The sequence below is a fragment of the Electrona antarctica genome, assembly GCF_951216825.1.
Source record: "Electrona antarctica genome assembly, chromosome: 1".
Taxonomy (NCBI): domain Eukaryota; kingdom Metazoa; phylum Chordata; class Actinopteri; order Myctophiformes; family Myctophidae; genus Electrona; species Electrona antarctica.
Genome location: NC_136806.1, coordinates 2,582,334 through 2,609,737, shown reverse-complemented (window position 1 = coordinate 2,609,737; position 27,404 = coordinate 2,582,334). Strand labels below are relative to the sequence as shown.

The 27,404-nt window shown below is 47.5% G+C and overlaps 1 protein-coding gene across 1 annotated transcript; it reads right to left on the bottom strand.

The window, feature by feature from the left end:
- Window positions 1-624: 624 nt before the first annotated feature.
- LOC306926478 (hydroxysteroid 11-beta-dehydrogenase 1-like protein) lies at window positions 625-26,770 on the bottom strand (the record flags this gene model as incomplete). The annotated part of the gene is made up of 9 exons (XM_079505787.1): window positions 625-744; window positions 1,925-2,075; window positions 11,702-11,867; window positions 12,824-12,917; window positions 13,528-13,619; window positions 15,146-15,257; window positions 16,877-17,007; window positions 20,179-20,318; window positions 26,757-26,770. The coding sequence occupies 9 exons, from the start codon at window positions 26,768-26,770 to the stop codon at window positions 625-627; spliced, it is 1,020 nt and encodes a 339-aa protein (XP_079361913.1).
- Window positions 26,771-27,404: the final 634 nt, after the last annotated feature.

Genomic DNA, 27,404 nt, shown 5'->3' with positions numbered 1-27,404 from the left:
GGCTGTCATGGAGGTGAAGCCCCTGGAATGAGACAATACACCTTTATTAACCTAACAGGGTAGGCTGTCATGGAGGTGAAGCCCCTGGAATGAGACAATACACCTTTATTAACCTAACAGGGTAGGCTGTCATGGAGGTGAAGCCCCTGGAATGAGACAATACACCTTTATTAACCTAACAGGGTAGGCTGTCATGGAGGTGAAGCCCCTGGAATGAGACAATACACCTTTATTAACCTAACAGGGTAGGCTGTCATGGAGGTGAAGCCCCTGGAATGAGACAATACACCTTTATTAACCTAACAGGGTAGGCTGTCATGGAGGTGAAGCCCCTGGAAGAGACAATACACCTTTATTAACCTAACAGGGTAGGCTGTCATGGAGGTGAAGCCCCTGGAATGAGACAATACACCTTTATTAACCTAACAGGGTAGGCTGTCATGGAGGTGAAGCCCCTGGAATGAGACAATACACCTTTATTAACCTAACAGGGTAGGCTGTCATGGAGGTGAAGCCCCTGGAATGAGACAATACACCTTTATTAACCTAACAGGGTAGGCTGTCATGGAGGTGAAGCCCCTGGAATGAGACAATACACCTTTATTAACCTAACAGGGTAGGCTGTCAGTATGTGTAGGAGTTCTGGATGACCAGGTCTCTGAAGAAAGGGAACCAGTCTCTGAACAGACAGGCCCAGTAGGTGTAGTGAGGATAGTAGGACTCTTTCTGACGCGTGGCTCCGGCCTTGAGGAGGTGGAGAGCTGCGTCGCTGGCAGGGTAGGCTGTCATGGAGGTGAAGCCCCTGGAATGAGACAATACACCTTTATTAACCTAACAGGGTAGGCTGTCATGGAGGTGAAGCCCCTGGAATGAGACAATACACCTTTATTAACCTAACAGGGTAGGCTGTCATGGAGGTGAAGCCCCTGGAATGAGACAATACACCTTTATTAACCTAACAGGGTAGGCTGTCATGGAGGTGAAGCCCCTGGAATGAGACAATACACCTTTATTAACCTAACAGGGTAGGCTGTCATGGAGGTGAAGCCCCTGGAATGAGACAATACACCTTTATTAACCTAACAGGGTAGGCTGTCATGGAGGTGAAGCCCCTGGAAGAGACAATACACCTTTATTAACCTAACAGGGTAGGCTGTCATGGAGGTGAAGCCCCTGGAATGAGACAATACACCTTTATTAACCTAACAGGGTAGGCTGTCATGGAGGTGAAGCCCCTGGAATGAGACAATACACCTTTATTAACCTAACAGGGTAGGCTGTCATGGAGGTGAAGCCCCTGGAATGAGACAATACACCTTTATTAACCTAACAGGGTAGGCTGTCATGGAGGTGAAGCCCCTGGAATGAGACAATACACCTTTATTAACCTAACAGGGTAGGCTGTCATGGAGGTGAAGCCCCTGGAATGAGACAATACACCTTTATTAACCTAACAGGGTAGGTTGTCATGGAGGTGAAGCCCCTGGAAGAGACAATACACCTTTATTAACCTAACAGGGTAGGCTGTCATGGAGGTGAAGCCCCTGGAAGAGACAATACACCTTTATTAACCTAACAGGGTAGGTTGTCATGGAGGTGAAGCCCCTGGAAGAGACAATACACATTTATTAACCTAACAGGGTAGGTTGTCATGGAGGTGAAGCCCCTGGAATGAGACAATACACCTTTATTAACCTAACAGGGTAGGTTGTCATGGAGGTGAAGCCCCTGGAATGAGACAATACACCTTTATTAACCTAACAGGGTAGGTTGTCATGGAGGTGAAGCCCCTGGAATGAGACAATACACCTTTATTAACCTAACAGGGTAGGTTGTCATGGAGGTGAAGCCCCTGGAATGAGACAATACACCTTTATTAACCTAACAGGGTAGGCTGTCAGTATGTGTAGGAGTTCTGGATGACCAGGTCTCTGAAGAAAGGGAACCAGTCTCTGAACAGACAGGCCCAGTAGGTGTAGTGAGGATAGTAGGACTCTTTCTGACGCGTGGCTCCGGCCTTGAGGAGGTGGAGAGCTGCGTCGCTGGCAGGGTAGGCTGTCATGGAGGTGAAGCCCCTGGAATGAGACAATACACCTTTATTAACCTAACAGGGTAGGCTGTCATGGAGGTGAAGCCCCTGGAATGAGACAATACACCTTTATTAACCTAACAGGGTAGGCTGTCATGGAGGTGAAGCCCCTGGAATGAGACAATACACCTTTATTAACCTAACAGGGTAGGCTGTCATGGAGGTGAAGCCCCTGGAATGAGACAATACACCTTTATTAACCTAACAGGGTAGGCTGTCATGGAGGTGAAGCCCCTGGAATGAGACAATACACCTTTATTAACCTAACAGGGTAGGTTGTCATGGAGGTGAAGCCCCTGGAAGAGACAATACACCTTTATTAACCTAACAGGGTAGGCTGTCATGGAGGTGAAGCCCCTGGAAGAGACAATACACCTTTATTAACCTAACAGGGTAGGCTGTCATGGAGGTGAAGCCCCTGGAAGAGACAATACACCTTTATTAACCTAACAGGGTAGGCTGTCATGGAGGTGAAGCCCCTGGAATGAGACAATACACCTTTATTAACCTAACAGGGTAGGCTGTCATGGAGGTGAAGCCCCTGGAATGAGACAATACACCTTTATTAACCTAACAGGGTAGGCTGTCATGGAGGTGAAGCCCCTGGAATGAGACAATACACCTTTATTAACCTAACAGGGTAGGCTGTCATGGAGGTGAAGCCCCTGGAATGAGACAATACACCTTTATTAACCTAACAGGGTAGGCTGTCATGGAGGTGAAGCCCCTGGAATGAGACAATACACCTTTATTAACCTAACAGGGTAGGTTGTCATGGAGGTGAAGCCCCTGGAAGAGACAATACACCTTTATTAACCTAACAGGGTAGGCTGTCATGGAGGTGAAGCCCCTGGAAGAGACAATACACCTTTATTAACCTAACAGGGTAGGTTGTCATGGAGGTGAAGCCCCTGGAAGAGACAATACACATTTATTAACCTAACAGGGTAGGTTGTCATGGAGGTGAAGCCCCTGGAATGAGACAATACACCTTTATTAACCTAACAGGGTAGGTTGTCATGGAGGTGAAGCCCCTGGAATGAGACAATACACCTTTATTAACCTAACAGGGTAGGTTGTCATGGAGGTGAAGCCCCTGGAATGAGACAATACACCTTTATTAACCTAACAGGGTAGGTTGTCATGGAGGTGAAGCCCCTGGAAGAGACAATACACCTTTATTAACCTAACAGGGTAGGTTGTCATGGAGGTGAAGCCCCTGGAATGAGACAATACACCTTTATTAACCTAACAGGGTAGGTTGTCATGGAGGTGAAGCCCCTGGAATGAGACAATACACCTTTATTAACCTAACAGGGTAGGCTGTCATGGAGGTGAAGCCCCTGGAATGAGACAATACACCTTTATTAACCTAACAGGGTAGGCTGTCATGGAGGTGAAGCCCCTGGAATGAGACAATACACCTTTATTAACCTAACAGGGTAGGCTGTCATGGAGGTGAAGCCCCTGGAATGAGACAATACACCTTTATTAACCTAACAGGGTAGGCTGTCATGGAGGTGAAGCCCCTGGAAGAGACAATACACCTTTATAAACCTAACAGGGTAGGTTGTCATGGAGGTGAAGCCCCTGGAATGAGACAATACACCTTTATTAACCTAACAGGGTAGGTTGTCATGGAGGTGAAGCCCCTGGAATGAGACAATACACCTTTATTAACCTAACAGGGTAGGTTGTCATGGAGGTGAAGCCCCTGGAATGAGACAATACACCTTTATTAACCTAACACGGTAGGCTGTCATGGAGGTGAAGCCCCTGGAATGAGACAATACACCTTTATTAACCTAACAGGGTAGGTTGTCATGGAGGTGAAGCCCCTGGAAGAGACAATACACCTTTATTAACCTAACAGGGTAGGTTGTCATGGAGGTGAAGCCCCTGGAAGAGACAATACACCTTTATTAACCTAACAGGGTAGGTTGTCATGGAGGTGAAGCCCCTGGAAGAGACAATACACCTTTATTAACCTAACAGGGTAGGTTGTCATGGAGGTGAAGCCCCTGGAAGAGACAATACACCTTTATTAACCTAACAGGGTAGGTTGTCATGGTGGTGAAGCCCCTGGAAGAGACAATACACCTTTATTAACCTAACAGGGTAGGTTGTCATGGTGGTGAAGCCACTGGAAGAGACAATACACCTTTATTAACCTAACAGGGTAGGTTGTCATGGAGGTGAAGCCCCTGGAAGAGACAATACACCTTTATTAACCTAACAGGGTAGGTTGTCATGGAGGTGAAGCCCCTGGAAGAGACAATACACCTTTATTAACCTAACAGGGTAGGTTGTCATGGTGGTGAAGCCCCTGGAAGAGACAATACACCTTTATTAACCTAACAGGGTAGGTTGTCATGGTGGTGAAGCCCCTGGAAGAGACAATACACCTTTATTAACCTAACAGGGTAGGTTGTCATGGAGGTGAAGCCCCTGGAAGAGACAATACACCTTTATTAACCTAACAGGGTATAGGTTGTCATGGAGGTGAAGCCCCTGGAAGAGACAATACACCTTTATTAACCTAACAGGGTAGGTTGTCATGGTGGTGAAGCCCCTGGAAGAGACAATACACCTTTATTAACCTAACAGGGTAGGTTGTCATGGAGGTGAAGCCCCTGGAAGAGACAATACACCTTTATTAACCTAACAGGGTAGGTTGTCATGGTGGTGAAGCCCCTGGAAGAGACAATACACCTTTATTAACCTAACAGGGTAGGTTGTCATGGTGGTGAAGCCCCTGGAAGAGACAATACACCTTTATTAACCTAACAGGGTAGGTTGTCATGGAGGTGAAGCCCCTGGAATGAGACAATACACCTTTATTAACCTAACAGGGTAGGCTGTCATGGAGGTGAAGCCCCTGGAAGAGACAATACACCTTTATTAACCTAACAGGGCAGGTTGTCATGGTGGTGAAGCCCCTGGAAGAGACAATACACCTTTATTAACCTAACAGGGTAGGTTGTCATGGTGGTGAAGCCCCTGGAAGAGACAATACACCTTTATTAACCTAACAGGGTAGGTTGTCATGGAGGTGAAGCCCCTGGAATGAGACAATACACCTTTATTAACCTAACAGGGTAGGTTGTCATGGAGGTGAAGCCCCTGGAAGAGACAATACACCTTTATTAACCTAACAGGGTAGGCTGTCATGGTGGTGAAGCCCCTGGAAGAGACAATACACCTTTACTAACCTAACAGGGTAGGCTGTCATGGTGGTGAAGCCCCTGGAAGAGACAATACACCTTTATTAACCTAACAGGGTAGGCTGTCATGGTGGTGAAGCCCCTGGAAGAGACAATACACCTTTATTAACCTAACAGGGTAGGCTGTCATGGTGGTGAAGCCCCTGGAAGAGACAATACACCTTTATTAACCTAACAGGGTAGGTTGTCATGGTGGTGAAGCCCCTGGAAGAGACAATACACCTTTATTAACCTAACAGGGTAGGTTGTCATGGTGGTGAAGCCCCTGGAAGAGACAATACACCTTTATTAACCTAACAGGGTAGGTTGTCATGGAGGTGAAGCCCCTGGAAGAGACAATACACCTTTATTAACCTAACAGGGTAGGTTGTCATGGAGGTGAAGCCCCTGGAAGAGACAATACACCTTTATTAACCTAACAGGGTAGGCTGTCATGGAGGTGAAGCCCCTGGAATGAGACAATACACCTTTATTAACCTAACAGGGTAGGCTGTCATGGAGGTGAAGCCCCTGGATGAGACAATACACCTTTATTAACCTAACAGGGTAGGTTGTCATGGAGGTGAAGCCCCTGGAAGAGACAATACACCTTTATTAACCTAACAGGGTAGGTTGTCATGGAGGTGAAGCCCCTGGAAGAGACAATACACCTTTATTAACCTAACAGGGTAGGCTGTCATGGTGGTGAAGCCCCTGGAAGAGACAATACACCTTTATTAACCTAACAGGGTAGGTTGTCATGGAGGTGAAGCCCCTGGAAGAGACAATACACCTTTATTAACCTAACAGGGTAGGTTGTCATGGAGGTGAAGCCCCTGGAAGAGACAATACACCTTTATTAACCTAACAGGGTAGGTTGTCATGGAGGTGAAGCCCCTGGAAGAGACAATACACCTTTATTAACCTAACAGGGTAGGTTGTCATGGTGGTGAAGCCCCTGGAAGAGACAATACACCTTTATTAACCTAACAGGGTAGGCTGTCATGGAGGTGAAGCCCCTGGAATGAGACAATACACCTTTATTAACCTAACAGGGTAGGTTGTCATGGAGGTGAAGCCCCTGGAAGAGACAATACACCTTTATTAACCTAACAGGGTAGGTTGTCATGGTGGTGAAGCCCCTGGAAGAGACAATACACCTTTATTAACCTAACAGGGTAGGTTGTCATGGTGGTGAAGCCCCTGGAAGAGACAATACACCTTTATTAACCTAACAGGGTAGGTTGTCATGGTGGTGAAGCCCCTGGAAGAGACAATACACCTTTATTAACCTAACAGGGTAGGTTGTCATGGAGGTGAAGCCCCTGGAATGAGACAATACACCTTTATTAACCTAACAGGGTAGGTTGTCATGGTGGTGAAGCCCCTGGAATGAGACAATACACCTTTATTAACCTAACAGGGTAGGTTGTCATGGAGGTGAAGCCCCTGGAAGAGACAATACACCTTTATTAACCTAACAGGGTAGGCTGTCATGGAGGTGAAGCCCCTGGAATGAGACAATACACCTTTATTAACCTAACAGGGTAGGTTGTCATGGTGGTGAAGCCCCTGGAATGAGACAATACACCTTTATTAACCTAACAGGGTAGGTTGTCATGGTGGTGAAGCCCCTGGAAGAGACAATACACCTTTATTAACCTAACAGGGTAGGTTGTCATGGTGGTGAAGCCCCTGGAAGAGACAATACACCTTTATTAACCTAACAGGGTAGGTTGTCATGGTGGTGAAGCCCCTGGAAGAGACAATACACCTTTATTAACCTAACAGGGTAGGTTGTCATGGAGGTGAAGCCCCTGGAAGAGACAATACACCTTTATTAACCTAACAGGGTAGGTTGTCATGGAGGTGAAGCCCCTGGAAGAGACAATACACCTTTATTAACCTAACAGGGTAGGTTGTCATGGTGGTGAAGCCCCTGGAAGAGACAATACACCTTTATTAACCTAACAGGGTAGGTTGTCATGGAGGTGAAGCCCCTGGAAGAGACAATACACCTTTATTAACCTAACAGGGTAGGTTGTCATGGAGGTGAAGCCCCTGGAAGAGACAATACACCTTTATTAACCTAACAGGGTAGGTTGTCATGGAGGTGAAGCCCCTGGAAGAGACAATACACCTTTATTAACCTAACAGGGTAGGTTGTCATGGTGGTGAAGCCCCTGGAAGAGACAATACACCTTTATTAACCTAACAGGGTAGGTTGTCATGGAGGTGAAGCCCCTGGAAGAGACAATACACCTTTATTAACCTAACAGGGTAGGTTGTCATGGAGGTGAAGCCCCTGGAAGAGACAATACACCTTTATTAACCTAACAGGGTAGGTTGTCATGGAGGTGAAGCCCCTGGAAGAGACAATACACCTTTATTAACCTAACAGGGTAGGTTGTCATGGTGGTGAAGCCCCTGGAAGAGACAATACACCTTTATTAACCTAACAGGGTAGGTTGTCATGGAGGTGAAGCCCCTGGAAGAGACAATACACCTTTATTAACCTAACAGGGTAGGTTGTCATGGAGGTGAAGCCCCTGGAAGAGACAATACACCTTTATTAACCTAACAGGGTAGGTTGTCATGGTGGTGAAGCCCCTGGAAGAGACAATACACCTTTATTAACCTAACAGGGTAGGCTGTCATGGAGGTGAAGCCCCTGGAAGAGACAATACACCTTTATTAACCTAACAGGGTAGGTTGTCATGGAGGTGAAGCCCCTGGAAGAGACAATACACCTTTATTAACCTAACAGGGTAGGTTGTCATGGAGGTGAAGCCCCTGGAAGAGACAATACACCTTTATTAACCTAACAGGGTAGGTTGTCATGGTGGTGAAGCCCCTGGAAGAGACAATACACCTTTATTAACCTAACAGGGTAGGTTGTCATGGTGGTGAAGCCCCTGGAAGAGACAATACACCTTTATTAACCTAACAGGGTAGGTTGTCATGGAGGTGAAGCCCCTGGAAGAGACAATACACCTTTATTAACCTAACAGGGTAGGTTGTCATGGTGGTGAAGCCCCTGGAAGAGACAATACACCTTTATTAACCTAACAGGGTAGGTTGTCATGGTGGTGAAGCCCCTGGAAGAGACAATACACCTTTATTAACCTAACAGGGTAGGTTGTCATGGAGGTGAAGCCCCTGGAAGAGACAATACACCTTTATTAACCTAACAGGGTAGGTTGTCATGGTGGTGAAGCCCCTGGAAGAGACAATACACCTTTATTAACCTAACAGGGTAGGTTGTCATGGTGGTGAAGCCCCTGGAAGAGACAATACACCTTTATTAACCTAACAGGGTAGGTTGTCATGGAGGTGAAGCCCCTGGAAGAGACAATACACCTTTATTAACCTAACAGGGTAGGTTGTCATGGAGGTGAAGCCCCTGGAATGAGACAATACACCTTTATTAACCTAACAGGGTAGGTTGTCATGGAGGTGAAGCCCCTGGAAGAGACAATACACCTTTATTAACCTAACAGGGTAGGTTGTCATGGTGGTGAAGCCCCTGGAAGAGACAATACACCTTTATTAACCTAACAGGGTAGGTTGTCATGGTGGTGAAGCCCCTGGAAGAGACAATACACCTTTATTAACCTAACAGGGTAGGTTGTCATGGTGGTGAAGCCCCTGGAAGAGACAATACACCTTTATTAACCTAACAGGGTAGGTTGTCATGGAGGTGAAGCCCCTGGAAGAGACAATACACCTTTATTAACCTAACAGGGTAGGTTGTCATGGAGGTGAAGCCCCTGGAAGAGACAATACACCTTTATTAACCTAACAGGGTAGGTTGTCATGGTGGTGAAGCCCCTGGAAGAGACAATACACCTTTATTAACCTAACAGGGTAGGTTGTCATGGTGGTGAAGCCCCTGGAAGAGACAATACACCTTTATTAACCTAACAGGGTAGGTTGTCATGGAGGTGAAGCCCCTGGAAGAGACAATACACATTTATTAACCTAACAGGGTAGGTTGTCATGGTGGTGAAGCCCCTGGAAGAGACAATACACCTTTATTAACCTAACAGGGTAGGTTGTCATGGAGGTGAAGCCCCTGGAATGAGACAATACACCTTTATTAACCTAACAGGGTAGGTTGTCATGGAGGTGAAGCCCCTGGAAGAGACAATACACCTTTATTAACCTAACAGGGTAGGTTGTCATGGAGGTGAAGCCCCTGGAAGAGACAATACACCTTTATTAACCTAACAGGGTAGGCTGTCATGGAGGTGAAGCCCCTGGAAGAGACAATACACCTTTATTAACCTAACAGGGTAGGCTGTCATGGAGGTGAAGCCCCTGGAAGAGACAATACACCTTTATTAACCTAACAGGGTAGGTTGTCATGGAGGTGAAGCCCCTGGAAGAGACAATACACCTTTATTAACCTAACAGGGTAGGTTGTCATGGAGGTGAAGCCCCTGGAATGAGACAATACACCTTTATTAACCTAACAGGGTAGGCTGTCATGGTGGTGAAGCCCCTGGAAGAGACAATACACCTTTATTAACCTAACAGGGTAGGTTGTCATGCCTCTGGAAGAGATGGAGAGAAAACAAACATTAATTTAGTCCTGTTTAATAACCCTAAGCCCGGAAGAGATGGGAGAGAAATCACACCTTTAAAAAAAAAGGAAATTTCACTCAGTTTGTTTACACTGGCAGCCAAACCCAGATTGGAATCTGATTTCTTTAAATGAGTCTAAACACAAATAAGTCACATGTGGAATCAGATTTTTACAAATGATTATGATGAGGCCACATTCAGAGGTGGTTTCAAATCTGATCCAAGTCTGATTTCAGGAGATCCCGTCTCAGTCTGAACACAGTAACCTGATCCAAATCCTAACAAATTTAACCCATTTAGGGTTAAACTGACAGAATGTTTGTTCTATCCTAAAAGTTTTCTGGAGAAAAAAAACGGTTTCTATGTCAGTGGTTCTCAAACTATTTCATGTCCAGGACCCCCAGAATTATCTGTATTTGGCCGCCGACCCCCATCTGAAAATATGTTGTTCCAGGGACCCCCCCAGAAGCAAAGATAGGAGTTAAAAACGTTTGCTCTGAAAGAATATATAATTCAAAGATTTGTGCCACATTTTCATGATTTTTCAAAAATAGCAGATCTACAAGCTCGTGAGCTTGTAGATCTGCTATTTTTCAATAGCTAAAGTATAACATAATGCTTAAAACACCAAAAGGGGTTCCCGTCCAGAATGGCAAGAGACACGGCAAAGCTGTCTTTTCCAGCTACGTACCGAGGATGTGGAACTCTCTTCCCTGACAGATCAGACCTGGCAACCTCAGTCGATGAGTAAAAACCCATTTCCATGACCTTGCTTTTAACTGACTTTATTGTAACCGTATCTTAAATTATTTTTTCAATTTTAACAAATTCTACTGACCAGATTTGAACCCATTACGTTTGTCTCTTGTTCAATTCTTTGCATTTATGTGGATGTTTTTACTTTGAACTGCACTTAATTGTGTCTGGAAGGTGCTCTATAATAAAGATTATTATTATTATTATTATTATTATTAGAGTATATATACACGTAAACCTGACTTTCTCCATAGCAGACTGTGGGCAGTATTATGCGTGTCTTAAGTACCAGGTCTTATTACTTAAAGGTGATGTAGACAAGTTTTCAGTGTTTGTACACAGAATTCAAATAGCTCCACCGCGGCGGTGACAAACCGCGACTAATAGGTCTACTCACTTCCACCATTTCAACAAATAAGCACATACAACCCACTCCACATGAACCATCATATTGATGTAACCAGGAGGTTTTATGGGGGGGTCGGGGTCCGACGTTCTGTGACTTCTAGGATCCTCAGAGTTCTGAGGGGTGCTTGCTGCTGGTGTTGTTCACTAGTTCCACACCACCCAACCATGCACTATACATAGCGATTCTCATCATTTCAATAGGCTTACATATTACATCATAAACATACTATTTCACATGAACAATGTTGATGAAACTAAGATATGGGGATAATATTATACATTGCAATGAAATCCCCTCCGACGTCCCGTCTAGTAAACTGTAGTGGATATAAACAGTGCATTCAGCCAGAGGGGGCCAAAGGGGGAGTGTGCTGTTGCAGGAGAACACCTCAGCATCATAATATAGGGAAAGATAGAGGGAAAAAAGGCCCAAAAAATACATTTATATATATTTTAAATTGTGGCTGAAAACTTGTCTATATCACCTTTAACTTAAGACCTGGAGGCGTGGTCAATGCTGTTTGGCCACTCAGAATAGCCAAATGGCATTGATCACGCCTCCAGGTCTTAAGTTAAGTAATAAGACCTGGTACTTAAGACACACATAATACTGCCCTGTGTGTCTATAGACAATAGTAGATCTATAAATGAGTCTGACCTGACTTTCTCCATGGCGGACTGCGTGTCGATCAGTCCCAGGGTGGTGATGGTCAGAGACACGTTGCTCCGCTGCATGGCCAGCTCGTGCTGCAACGTGCCGAAGAACCCGTTCACCGCGAACTTGGTGGCCGAGTACGGCCCTGTGAACGGAGTGGTCATCTTACCTGAGAAACACAGTTATTAGTATTATTATTATTATTATTATTATTAACTTGGTGGCCGAGTACGGCCCTGTGAACGGAGTGGTCATCTTACCTGAGAAACACAGTTATTAGTATTATTATTATTAACTTGGTGGCCGAGTACGGCCCTGTGAACGGAGTGGTCATCTTACCTGAGAAACACAGTTATTAGTATTATTATTATTAACTTGGTGGCCGAGTACGGCCCTGTGAACGGAGTGGTCATCTTACCTGAGAAACACACTTATTATTATTATTATTATTAGGCCATGAGTTCAGACATGAGAAATGATGCGCTGCGACACGTTGTGAGCTTGTAGATCTGCTATTTTCAGCATGCAACCAAGTGTAAAATGACTCATACTGGATCTCTGGTCCACTAGTCCCTTCCTGACATTTTGGTTTAGTTTTTATTTGTTGACAAAATCGACAGTATATTTAGACATTCATTTAGTTTTTATGTCGTGTTCGTTAGTGACAAAAGTTAGTCGACGAACACAACACTGCAACTTACTCAGCCAGCAGAGAGGTCAGAGGTCAACTCACCCAGCAGAGAGGTCAGAGGTCAACTCACCCAGCAGAGAGGTCAGAGGTCAACTCACCCAGCAGAGAGGTCAGAGGTCAACTCACCCAGCAGAGAGGTCAGAGGTCAACTCACCCAGCAGAGAGGTCAGAGGTCAACTCACCCAGCAGAGAGGTCAGAGGTCAACTCACCCAGCAGAGAGGTCAGAGGTCAACTCACCCAGCAGAGAGGTCAGAGGTCAACTCACCCAGCAGAGAGGTCAGAGGTCAACTCACCCAGCAGAGAGGTCAGAGGTCAACTCACCCAGCAGAGAGGTCAGAGGTCAACTCACCCAGCAGAGAGGTCAGAGGTCAACTCACCCAGCAGAGAGGTCAGAGGTCAACTCACCCAGCAGAGAGGTCAGAGGTCAACTCACCCAGCAGAGAGGAGACGACCACGATGCTTCCGGAACTCTCCTCCAATCGCGGCAAGGCAGCCGACACCATGTTCACATAGCTGAGGAAATTGACCTATGAGAGAGCAGCGTGTTCACATAGCTGAGGAAATTGACCTATGAGAGAGCAGCGTGTTCACATAGCTGAGGAAATTGACCTATGAGAGAGCAGCATGTTGACATTATATCTCAGCATACTGTACTGATTTGATCTGATCTCATACTGTACTGAGTTGATCTCATACTGTACTGAGTTGATCTCATACTGTACTGATCTCATACTGTACTGAGTTGATCTGATCTCATACTGTACTGATCTCATACTGTACTGAGTTGATCTCATACTGTACTGAGTTGATCTCATACTGTACTGAGTTGATATCATACTGTACTGATCTGATCTCATACTGTACTGAGTTGATCTCATACTGTACTGAGTTGATATCATACTGTACTGATCTGATCTCATACTGTACTGAGTTGATCTCATACTGTACTGATCTGATCTCATACTGTACTGAGTTGATCTCATACTGTACTGATCTGATCTCATACTGTACTGATCTGATCTCATACTGTACTGAGTTGATCTCATACTGTACTGATCTGATCTCATACTGTACTGATCTGATCTCATACTGTACTGATCTGATCTCATACTGTACTGATCTGATCTCATACTGTACCTGCATCAGTGATCTGACGTGATCTCCATCTCCGTCCCACATGGCGAACGGAGTGGGTCCGATGTGGTTCAGAACCAGGTAGTCCAGCCCACCTGAAGAGAACACGCACGCACGCACGCACGCACGCCACGCACGCACGCACGCACGCACGCACGCACGCACGCACGCACGCACGCACGCACGCACGCACGCACGCACGCACGCACGCACGCAACGCACGCACGCCACGCACGCCACGCACGCACGCACGCACGCCACGCACGCACGCACGCACGCACGCACGCAACGCACGCCACGCACGCCACGCACGCACGCACGCCACGCACGCCACGCACGCACGCACGCCACGCACGCCACGCACGCCACGCACGCACGCACGCCACGCACGCCACGCACGCACGCACGCACGCACGCACGCACGCACGCACGCCACGCACGCACGCACGCACGCAGTCATGAGCCAAAACCAAAACAACAGATTCTTAGATTTAATAAAAACTACATTACAATGTTTTATATATTGTCGCCGTTGAGCTGAAACCTTGCATCTCCTTTCCAAATGAAATCATATTGTGGTTTTATCAGAGCTCTTTTTTAAATCGATATTTTCGGGGTGTTTCCTGACTGTATCAGTACAGTACAGTACAGTACAGTACAGTACAGTACAGTACAGTACAGTACAGTACAGTACAGTACAGTACAGAAGGGGTTCTCAACCTTTTTGGCTGGGGACCCCCGGAAATGCTTTGGCCATGTCTCGCGACCCCCGCCCCGCCCCCCTCCCCACCCCCAATACAAATTGACTGCTACAATAACCTTAATAATAGAGACAATATAGTAAGTTTATGCATGCACTGTGTACTATGTAAACTCTCAATTTACATTTTCCAGCCATTCAGTTGCAAAAAAACCCTGTGGGTCGCGACCGGTTGAGAACCCCTGCAGTACAGTACCGGACCGCAGTGCCAGGTCTGAGAACAACCCCCCCCCCCCCCCCCCGCTGCTCTACAGATTGGCGGCTCCGTTTAGTAGAGCCAGGAATGGGTCTTGTTGCTAAGCAACAGAAAACAAACGTCAGGCGGGCCGTGCTGCTGACGAGCTCTGAAACATTTGACTTGATTATTATTTTTGTCGGTACCGAGAAAACAGCCATGTCCACTGTGTCCATGCATGGAACCAAATGGACCCGGGAATCTGAAAACAGCCATGTCCACTGTGTCCATGCATGGAACCAAATGGACCCGGGAATCTGAGTGTAAGGAAGCTGCCATTTCCATTCACGAATTTTAAATAGGCCTATATTTAAAATTTGTTTTTTTTAGTATGAGATTTTATTTCCATTTCTGCTAAACAGCAAGCTATATATGCTTAGAAGATTTATATTTATATTAGGATACATTTGCGTCTGTAAAGAAGAAACCAAATGGACCCTTACGGGTCTGTGACTCTGAGAGTTTAACACATGGAACCAAATGGACCCTTACAGGTCTGTAACCAAATGGACCCGTACAGGTCTGTAACCAAACGGACCCGTACGGGTCTGTAACCAAATGGACCCGTACGGGTCTGTAACCAAACGGACCCGTACGGGTCTGTAACCAAATGGACCCTAACGTACCCAGGTGGTCCACGGCCAGACGCAGCACTCTCTCGGGGTCAGAGGTCACAGACATGTCTCCTGTCACGTGCACTATCTTCTGAGCCCCCAACGTCTGGCACCTCTCTGCCACCTGCAGGACACAGGCAGAACTGCACATGAATGACATTCAGTACATACATAGTGCGTGTGTGCGTGCGTGCGTAGTCGACTAAATATCATAAGATTTTAGTCGACTAAATCTACAGGTGATTTAGACGAACAAAATGAATTGTGATGCCTGTTTTTACATTTACCACATACCATGTTTTTACACTTGGACATGTGTAAAAACTGTAAAAACATCCACGTGTAAAATGACTGGATCTCTTGTCCACTAGTCCCTTCCTAGTGGATCTCTTGTCCACTAGTCCCTTCCTAGTGGATCTCTTGTCCACTAGTCCCTTCCTAGTGGATCTCTTGTCCACTAGTCCCTTCCTAGTGGATCTCTTGTCCACTAGTCCCTTCCTAACATTTTAGTCTAGTTTTTATTTGTTGACGGAATTGTCAGTATATTTAGTCTTAGTTTTAGTCTTAGTTTTAGTCTTAGTTTTAGTCTTAGTTTTAGTCATCGTGGCTTCGTTTTTATTTAGTTTTTATGTATAGTTTTTGTCAGTGAAAAAAAAGGTAGTCGACGGACATTGTTCGTCTTAGTTTTAGTCGACGAAAACAACACTGGAGCAGGAAGCTTGAAAAAGAGAAGCAGAATAATTGAGATAAATATATATACGTATATAATATTTGATGAAGACTGGGCTGTGAAACTAGAACTAGAACTCATACGATTTAGACCAGAGTACAAAATGTCTTCTAAATCACGGAAAAAAAACATGTTTCTAAGTGGTTCTCAAACTATTTCACGTCCAGGACCCCCAGCATTATCTGTATTCATGGTGTTCCAGGGACCCCCCGCCCCAGAAGGACCCCCAGCATTATCTGTATTCATGGTGTTCCAGGGACCCCCCCCCCCCCGCCCCAGAAGGACCCCCAGCATTATCTGTATTCATGTTGTCCCAGGGACCCCGCCCCAGAAGGACCCCCAGCATTATCTGTATTCATGTTGTTCCAGGGACCCCCCCCCCCCCGCCCCAGAAGGACCCCCAGCATTATCTGTATTCATGTTGTTCCAGGGACCCCCCGCCCCAGAAGGACCCCCAGCATTATCTGTATTCATGTTGTTCCAGGGACCCCCCGCCCCAGAAGGACCCCCAGCATTATCTGTATTCATGTTGTTCCAGGGACCCCCCCCCGCCCCAGAAGGACCCCCAGCATTATCTGTATTCATGTTGTTCCAGGGACCCCCCCCCCCCGCCCCAGAAGGACCCCCAGCATTATCTGTATTCATGTTGTTCCAGGGACCCCCCCCCCCCGCCCCAGAAGGACCCCCAGCATTATCTGTATTCATGTTGTTCCAGGGACCCCCCGCCCCAGAAGCATTATCTGTATTCATGTTGTTCCAGGGACCCCCCGCCCGCCCCAGAAGCAAAGATATGAGTTAAAAACGTTTGCTGTGAAAGAATATAATTATGTTCAAAGATTTCACGATTTTTCTAAAACAGCGCTATCTACGAGCTAAGCTTGTAGATCTGCGATTCTTCAAAAGGTTTAAAAGTAACGGTTTAAAAAAAGTGGTTAAAAGCTACGATGAGACTGATGCAGACAGACAGACAGACAGACAGACAGACAGACAGACAGACAGACAGACAGACAGACCTCCTGCAGTGCCTCCTCCCTCCGTGCTGTGATGACGATCTGGGCACCCAGCCTGGCGTAGTGGTACGCCAGCTGCTCACCGATGCCCGTGCTGGCGCCCGTCACCAGCACCCTGGCACCGCCCACACTGTCTGGGGGGGGGGGGGGGGGGGAGAGGTGGTCAACTGTCAAATCACAAATCATCCTGCCCACCCACCCACACACATAGCTCCGTAAGGGAGTGGGGGGGGGGGGGGCAGCTACCCAGCCACCCACCCACACACATAGCTCCGTAAGGGAGTGGGGGGGGGGGGGGGGGGGCAGCTACCCAGCCACCCACCCACACACATAGCTCCGTAAGGGAGTGGGGGGGGGGGGGCAGCTACCCAGCCACCCACCCACACACATAGCTCCGTAAGGGAGTGGGGGGGGGGGGGGGGGGCAGCTACCCAGCCACCCACCCACACACATAGCTCCGTAAGGGAGTGGGGGGGGGGGGCAGCTACCCAGCCACCCACCCACACACATAGCTCCGTAAGGGAGTGGGGGGGGGGGGCAGCTACCCAGCCACCCACCCACACACATAGCTCCGTAAGGGAGTGGGGGGGGGGGGGGGGGGGGCAGCTACCCAGCCACCCACCCACACACATAGCTCCGTAAGGGAGGGGGGGGGGGGGGGCAGCTAACCAGCCACCCACCCACACACATAGCTCCGTAAGGGAGGGGGGGGGGGGGGGGGGGCAGCTAACCAGCCACCCACCCACACACATAGCTCCGTAAGGGAGTGGGGGGGGGGGGGGGGGGCAGCTACCCAGCCACCCACCCACACACATAGCTCCGTAAGGGAGGGGGGGGGGGGGCAGCTACCCAGCCACCCACCCACACACATAGCTCCGTAAGGGAGGGGGGGGGGGGGGGGCAGCTAACCAGCCACCCACCCACACACATAGCTCCGTAAGGGAGGGGGGGGGGGGGGGGGGGGGCAGCTAACCAGCCACCCACCCACACACATAGCTCCGTAAGGGAGGGGGGGGGGGGGGGGGGGCAGCTAACCAGCCACCCACCCACACACATAGCTCCGTAAGGGAGGGGGGGGGGGGGGGGCAGCTAACCAGCCACCCACCCACACACATAGCTCCGTAAGGGAGTGGGGGGGGGGGGGGGGGGCAGCTACCCAGCCACCCACCCACACACATAGCTCCGTAAGGGAGGGGGGGGGGGGGGGGCAGCTAACCAGCCACCCACCCACACACATAGCTCCGTAAGGGAGTGGGGGGGGGGGGGGGGGGCAGCTAACCAGCCACCCACCCACACACATAGCTCCGTAAGGGAGTGGGGGGGGGGGGGGGGGCAGCTAACCAGCCACCCACCCACACACATAGCTCCGTAAGGGAGTGGGGGGGGGGGGGGGGGGCAGCTAACCAGCCACCCACCCACACACATAGCTCCGTAAGGGAGTGGGGGGGGGGGGGGGGGGCAGCTACCCAGCCACCCACCCACACACATAGCTCCGTAAGGGAGTGGGGGGGGGGGGGGGGGGCAGCTAACCAGCCACCCACCCACACACATAGCTCCGTAAGGGAGTGGGGGGGGGGGGGGGGGGCAGCTAACCAGCCACCCACCCACACACATAGCTCCGTAAGGGAGTGGGGGGGGGGGGGGGGGCAGCTACCCAGCCACCCACCCACACACATAGCTCCGTAAGGGAGTGGGGGGGGGGGGGGGGGCAGCTAACCAGCCACCCACCCACACACATAGCTCCGTAAGGGAGGGGGGGGGGGGGGGGCAGCTAACCAGCCACCCACCCACACACATAGCTCCGTAAGGGAGGGGGGGGGGGGGGGCAGCTAACCAGCCACCCACCCACACACATAGCTCCGTAAGGGAGGGGGGGGGGGGGGGCAGCTAACCAGCCACCCACCCACACACATAGCTCCGTAAGGGAGTGGTTGCACCACTCAAAAATGACTAAAGTGAAAGCCCTATGCTGGATTAGTCTTGATGTCATATTCCACCTTAGGCCTATTATTATTATTATTATTATTATTATGCCTATTATTATTATTATTATTATTATGCCTATTATTATTATTATTATTATGCCTATTATTATTATTATTATGCCTATTATTATTATTATTATTATGCCTATTATTTCCTATAATTTTGTTATTAAACTCGTCTGGTGTCTCACACTTGTAACTAATGTTATTTTAACAGGCTTAAAAATGCATCTTGCAGGAAAAGAGACAATGAGGGAGATTTACAACAGAAATCAAACTAATAGGGCATGTGAACACTGATGCCTGTCGGTCACAATGTGGGACAGACAGGGTCTCAATGTGAACACTGATGCCTGTCGGTCACAATGTGGGACAGACAGGGTCTCAATGTGAACACTGATGCCTGTCGGTCACAATGTGGGACAGACAGGGTCTCAATGTGAACACTGATGCCTGTCGGTCACAATGTGAGACAGACAGGCTCTCAATTTGAACACTGATGCCTGTCGGTCACAATGTGGGACAGACAGGGTCTCAATGTGAACACTGATGCCTGTCGGTCACAATGTGGGACAGACAGGGTCTCAGTTTGAACACTGATGCCTGTCAGTCACAATGTGGGACAGGGTCTCAATGTGAACACTGATGCCTGTCAGTCACAATGTGGGACAGGGTCTCAATGTGAACACTGATGCCTGTCGGTCACAATGTGGGACAGACAGGGTCTCAATTTGAACACTGATGCCTGTCAGTCACAATGTGGGACAGACAGGGTCTCAATGTGAACACTGATGCCTGTCAGTCACAATGTGGGACAGACAGGGTCTCAATGTGAACACTGATGCCTGTCGGTCACAATGTAGGACAGACAGGGTCTCAATGTGAACACTGATGCCTGTCAGTCACAATGTGGGACAGACAGGGTCTCAATGTGAACACTGATGCCTGTCAGTCACAATGTGGGACAGACAGGGTCTCAACGTGAACACTGATGCCTGTCGGTCACAATGTGGGACAGGGTCTCAATGTGAACACTGATGCCTGTCGGTCACAATGTGGGACAGGGTCTCAATGTGAACACTGATGCCTGTCGGGCACAATGTGGGACAGGGTCTCAATGTGAACACTGATGCCTGTCAGTTACAATGTGGGACAGACAGGGTCTCAATGTGAACACTGATGCCTGTCAGTCACAATGTGGGACAGACAGGGTCTCAATGTGAACACTGATGCCTGTCGGTCACAATGTGGGACAGACAGGGTCTCAATATGAACACTGATGCCTGTCAGTCACAATGTGGGACAGGGTAACCTTCTCACCTGGGTCGAAGGTGTCCCGCCAACAGTACGCCCACAAAACCACGGCAGGAACCATGAGCATCTTTCGACCCCCTGGAACCTTCATGACCGCTGTCTGGAGGACCCCCTCTCTGCGGTCTGCCTGGGAGGGACCACCTCTCCTATTCAACAAGACAAGAACAAGGTCACAATCATGACCGCTGTCTGCCTGGGACCACCTCTCCTATTCACCAGACTAGCATCTTATGGACCCCCCAGGACCTTCATGACTGCTGGGACCACCTCTCCTATTCACCAGACTAGCATCTTATGGACCCCCCAGGACCTTCATGACTGCTGGGACCACCTCTCCTATTCACCAGACTAGCATCTTATGGACCCCCCGGGACCTTCATGACTGCTGGGACCACCTCTCCTATTCACCAGACTAGCATCTTATGGACCCCCCGGGACCTTCATGACTGCTGGGACCACCTCTCCTATTCACCAGACTAGCATCTTATGGACCCCCCGGGACCTTCATGACTGCTGGGACCACCTCTCCTATTCAAAAACAACAAGTCACAGTGGTGGAAAATGTACTCAAATGTTGTACTTGTTTTTAGGATTGATTTTAAAATAATTTTACTTCAAATCAACTCAAAACACGGTGAAGCAGCTTTCTGCTTCTAGGGGCCGACGGCATGGAACAAACTCCCACTGTACCTTCCACAGGCAGCCTCTGTAGTTTAATAAACTACCTTCCACAGGCAGCCTCTGTAGTTTAATAAACTACCTTCCACAGGCAGCCTCTGTAGTTTAATAAACTACCTTCCACAGGCAGCCTCTGTAGTTTAATAAACTACCTTCCACAGGCAGCCTCTGTAGTTTAATAAACTACCTTCCACAGGCAGCCTCTGTAGTTTAATAAACTACCTTCCACAGGCAGCCTCTGTAGTTTAATAAACTACCTTCCACAGGCAGCCTCTGTAGTTTAATAAACTACCTTCCACAGACAGCCTCTGTAGTTTAATAAACTACCTTCCACAGGCAGCCTCTGTAGTTTAATAAACTACCTTCCACAGGCAGCCTCTGTAGTTTAATAAACTACCTTCGACACACACACACACACACACACACACACACACACACACACACACACACACACACACACACACACACACACACACACACACACACACACACACACACACACACACACACACACACACACACACACACACACACAACTACCTACTACCCATACCTCCAAAATTGTACTTAGGTTGCTTTCCCCGACTGCCAGAAGGGTCTCCTCAGGATTCTGGTCCGAAGCAGAGCTGTAGAGGGTCCTACGGGTCGATGGTCCAGCTGTAGAGGGTCCTACGGGTCGATGGTCCAGCTGTAGAGGGTCCTACAGGTCGATGGTCCAGCTGTAGAGGGTCCTACGGGTCGATGGTCCAGGTCCAGACGTAGTCGTGTTATCTTGAAGCCACAACGTGTCGTATGATCTTCACACTCGTATTATCCCAGACTTTGCGTCGACGTACAGCTGTAGATAGATAGTAGATAGATCGTAGATAGTAGCTATACTCCTTTATTCATTTCTTTTTGTTATTGCTTAATGTAAGTCACTCTGGATTAAGAGCGTCTGCTAAATGCCTAAATTGTAATTGATCCTCTTCTGAAGCACAATGCTCCGTTTATGAAGGACAACACCGCTGCAGAACTGTCTGTCTGTCTCTGTGAATGCACTATACACCTGCCCTGCCTCGACTCTGTGGGCGGAGCCTATGACTCTATGGGCGGAGCCTATGACTCTATAGGCCCAGAGCCACAGAGTGAGACAGAGTTAGGACATTGAGGGGTCAGGAAACTGAGCGCTGTCCATGCAGCCTGGATGGAGAGAGACAAGCTGTCCATGAAGCCTGGATGGAAAGAGACAAGCTGTTCATGCAGCCTGGATGGAGAGAGACAAGCTGTCCATGCAGCCTGGATGGAGAGAGACAAGCTGTCCATGCACCCTGGATGGAGAGAGACAAGCTGTCCATGCAGCCTGGATGGAGAGAGACAAGCTGTCCATGCACCCTGGATGGAGAGGGACAAGCTGTTCATGCAGCCTGGATGGAGAGGGACAAGCTGTCCATGCACCCTGGATGGAGAGGGACAAGCTGTTCATGCAGCCTGAATGGAGAGGGCAAATAATAATAATAAATAATAGCGCAAATAAGAGCAATTTTAGTCATGTGTGCAACATGACAACTGTTTTAAAGTATTGCTCACAACGCGTTGCGCTGCGACGCGTTGTGAGCTTGTAGATCTGCTATTTTCAGCAGGTGTAACATCAACCATTAGGACGGCATCAAGGCCCGCCGGAATACATTTTAGTCGACTAAATCAACCGTATTTAGTCGACTAAAATCTTATGACATTCGGTCGACTAAAACTAAAACATTTTGGGTGACTAAAATGTGACTAAAACTAAACGAAGACTATTCAAGAGACTGACTGAAACTAAATGAAGACTATTCAACACACTATGACTGAAACTAAATGAAGACTATTCAACAGACTATGACTGAAACTAAATGAAGACTATTCAACAGACTGACTGAAACTAAATGAAGACTATTCAACAGACTATGACTGAAACTAAACGAAGACTATTCAACAGACTGACTGAAACTAAATGAAGACTATTCAACAGACTATGACTGAAACTAAATGAAGACTATTCAACAGACTGACTGAAACTAAATGAAGACTATTCAACAGACTGACTGAAACTAAATGAAGACTATTCAACAGACTATGACTGAAACTAAATGAAGACTATTCAACAGACTGACTGAAACTAAATGAAGACTATTCAACAGACTGACTGAAACTAAACGAAGACTATTCAACAGACTATGACTGAAACTAAATGAAGACTATTCAACAGACTATTCAACAGACTATGACTGAAACTAAATGAAGACTATTCAACAGACTATTCAACAGACTATGACTGAAACTAAACGAAGACTATTCAACAGACTATGACTGAAACTAAATGAAGACTATTCAACAGACTATTCAACAGACTATGACTGAAACTAAATGAAGACTATTCAACAGACTATTCAACAGACTATTCAACAGACTATTCAACAGACTATGACTGAAACTAAACGAAAAACTACACTGTGTGCCATAAATAGAGAGAGCACATAAATTATAATACTATCGCTAGTAGTGAGATTAGAGCGCGCACACACACACACACACACACACACACACACACACACACACACACACACACACACACACACACACACACACACACACACACACACACACACACACACACACACACACACACACACACACACACACACACACACACACACCTTATCTAAATGACATTGTATAGATAGCAGAGAGAGGATATATTACGACCCAAAGGTCGTCCTGATCATTGTGTCATCAGTGACGAGAGAAAACAGAAACGGTTCTTACAATTCATGCCATAATTAATGTTCATTCATGTCTGTTTCATCCATTTAACGACAACACCAAATCTACGTCATCAGATAATAATCTGCTCGGCAACAAACAGGCTTGTATAAATAATGTTCTGCACTGTTTTTTTTTTTACTACACAAACAATTAACCCTGTAAAACCCTGGCAATGCTTTTTGGCAACATTTTTATTTTAATTAATTACTTAATTATTATATATTTTTTTCTGTTCTTTTTTCACCATCATTGATGTTCATTGTTTAGTCCTGCAATGCCATTGGTCATGATGATTGCATATAAATACCCCTCCCCCTCCCCACAGAGGCACAAGTTCACACAACTTCAAAATATCTGGACTCTGTCTGTGCAATTTTATTGAATTTTAACCTTTGACCTTTAACCCTGATAAAAGTAAGTAACATGCCTGTAATATATATATTTTTGTGATCATTAGAATGTCTAGAACACGGATAGTTCTGTCTCAATGTAAGGATGGTGGTCAGTTGGACTGACCAGCCTATTGTCTCAATGTAAGGATGGTGGTCAGTTGGGCTGACCAGTCTATTGTCTCAATGTAAGGATGGTGGTCAGTTGGACTGACCAGTCTATTGTCTCAATGTAAGGATGGTGGTCAGTTGGACTGACCAGTCTATTGTCTCAATGTAAGGATGGTGGTCAGTTGGGCTGACCAGCCTATTGTCTCAATGTAAGGATGGTGGTCAGTTGGACTGACCAGCCTATTGTCTCAATGTAAGGATGGTGGTCAGTTGGACTGACCAGCCTATATATTGAGTCTCAATGTAAGTGGTCAGCCATCCAGTGGTCAGCCATCCAGCCATCCAGTGGTCAGCCATCCAGTGGTCAGCCATCCAGCCATCCAGTGGTCAGCCATCCAGCCATCCAGTGGTCAGCCATCCAGCCATCCAGTGGTCAGCCATCCAGTGGTCAGCCATCCAGCCATCCAGTGGTCAGCCATCCAGCCATCCAGTGGTCAGCCATCCAGTGGTCAGCCATCCAGCCATCCAGTGGTCAGCCATCCAGTGGTCAGCCATCCAGCCATCCAGTGGTCAGCCATCCAGCCATCCAGTGGTCAGCCATCCAGCCATCCAGTGGTCAGCCATCCAGTGGTCAGCCATCCAGCCATCCAGTGGTCAGCCATCCAGTGGTCAGCCATCCAGCCATCCAGTGGTCAGCCATCCAGTGGTCAGCCATCCAGTGGTCAGCCATCCAGCCATCCAGTGGTCAGCCATCTTGTCTTCTGCTGTATTCTGCAAATAAAACCCAACTCAGAAACATCTCTCTGCCTTCATCGGTCTGCCTCAGAACTTATTAGTCTTAAGTATTTTCAAGTCTTTATGTGGTGGAGAGAATGCACTCTCTTTAGACAATATACCACATTATGTTACAGCAGGGGGGCAGCGGTGGCCGAACGGTTTGAGGAGCGGTCTTGTTATCGGAAGGTCGCCAGTTCGAATCCCCGGACCGGCACGTTAAAATTACCACTGCTGAAGTGCCCTTGAGCAAGGCATTGAACCCCTACCATGAAATGTTCTATGAGCAGGGCGTGGCTGTAAACAAGCATCTCGAGCTTAGTCCACTTCCCTGGGTAAACAAAGAACTTTGCTTTGCTTTAGCCTGCCAGGACTATATTCAATGGCATTATGTTACAGCCTATATTCAATGGCATTATGTTACAGCCTATATACAACGGCATTATGTTACAGCCTATATTCAATGGCATTATGTTACAGCCTATATTCAATGGCATTATGTTACAGCCTATATTCAATGGCATTATGTTACAGCCTATATTCAATGGCATTTTGTTACAGCTTGTCAGCTTTATTTCGTCATTGGCTTTGTAAGCTTTGCGTGACATCTGTTCCACTGAAGTAATATAAGCGATAATGTACACATTAGGACTACAGATTACAATAATAATAATAATACAGACTTCTTGTAAATTAACTGATGCAGATGTTTAACAATAATGTAACTCTTGAGACCCGCAAGGGTCCATTTGGTTTCATTTCACGTCTCAAGACTTAAAGGTCCTTAAAGGTCCATGTGCTTCATTTAGAGGTCCATGTGCTTAAAGGTCCATGTGCTTCATTTAGAGGTCCATGTGCTTAAAGGTCCATGTGCTTAAAGGTCCATGAGCTTACCAACTGTCCATTTAGACTTAAAGGTCCATGAGCTTACCAACTGTCCATCATTTAGACTTAAAGGTCCATGAGCTTACCAACTGTCCATCATTTAGACTTAAAGGTCCATGTGCTTACCAACTGTCCATCATTTAGACTTAAAGGTCCATGAGCTTACCAACTGTCCATCATTTAGACTTAAAGGTCCATGTGCTTACCAACTGTCCATTTAGACTTAAAGGTCCATGTGCTTACCAACTGTCCATCATTTAGACTTAAAGGTCCATGTGCTTACCAACTGTCCATCATTTAGACTTAAAGGTCCATGTGCTTACCAACTGTCCATCATTTAGACTTAAAGGTCCATGTGCTTACCAACTGTCCATCATTTAGACTTAAAGGTCCATGTGCTTACCAACTGTCCATCATTTAGACTTAAAGGTCCATGTGCTTACCAACTGTCCATCATTTAGACTTAAAGGTCCATGTGCTTACCAACTGTCCATCATTTAGACTTAAAGGTCCATGTGCTTACCAACTGTCCATCATTTAGACTTAAAGGTCCATGAGCTTACCAACTGTCCATCATTTAGACTTAAAGGTCCATGAGCTTACCAACTGTCCATCATTTAGACTTAAAGGTCCATGAGCTTACCAACTGTCCATCATTTAGACTTAAAGGTCCATGTGCTTACCAACTGTCCATCATTTAGACTTAAAGGTCCATGAGCTTACCAACTGTCCATCATTTAGACTTAAAGGTCCATGTGCTTACCAACTGTCCATTTAGACTTAAAGGTCCATGTGCTTACCAACTGTCCATCATTTAGACTTAAAGGTCCATGTGCTTACCAACTGTCCATCATTTAGACTTAAAGGTCCATGTGCTTACCAACTGTCCATCATTTAGACTTAAAGGTCCATGTGCTTACCAACTGTCCATCATTTAGACTTAAAGGTCCATGTGCTTACCAACTGTCCATCATTTAGCCTTAAAGGTCCATGTGCTTACCAACTGTCCATCATTTAGACTTAAAGGTCCATGTGCTTACCTACTGTCCATCATTTAGCCTTAAAGGTCCATGTGTTTACCAACTGTCCATCATTTAGCCTTAAAGGTCCATGTGCTTACCAACTGTCCATCATTTAGCCTGGGGCGCTTGGTTGGCTGGAAGCAGGAGTGGGAGGAGTCAGCCTGGCCCTCCCTCCCCATCCATCACTACATCTTGGGAGCCAGGAGAGGGAGGAGTCAGCCTGGCCCTCACTCCCCATCCATCACTACATCTTGGGAGCCAGGAGAGGAGCCAGGAGAGGGCGCCACAGGAGAGGAGCCAGGAGAGGGCGCCACAGGAGAGGAGCCAGGAGAGGGCGCCACAGGAGAGGAGCCAGGAGAGGGCGCCACAGGAGAGGAGCCAGGAGAGGGCGCCACAGGAGAGGAGCCAGGAGAGGAGCCAGGAGAGGGCGCCACAGGAGGAAACGACGCCGCTCAACGGGCGTTATGCATTAGGGTTATACTTTAGCCATTGAAAACGAGCAGATCTACAAGCTGGTAGCGCGGGGGGGGGGGGGGGGGGGGTCCCTGGAACAACATATTTTCAGATGGGGGCCGGCGGCCAATTA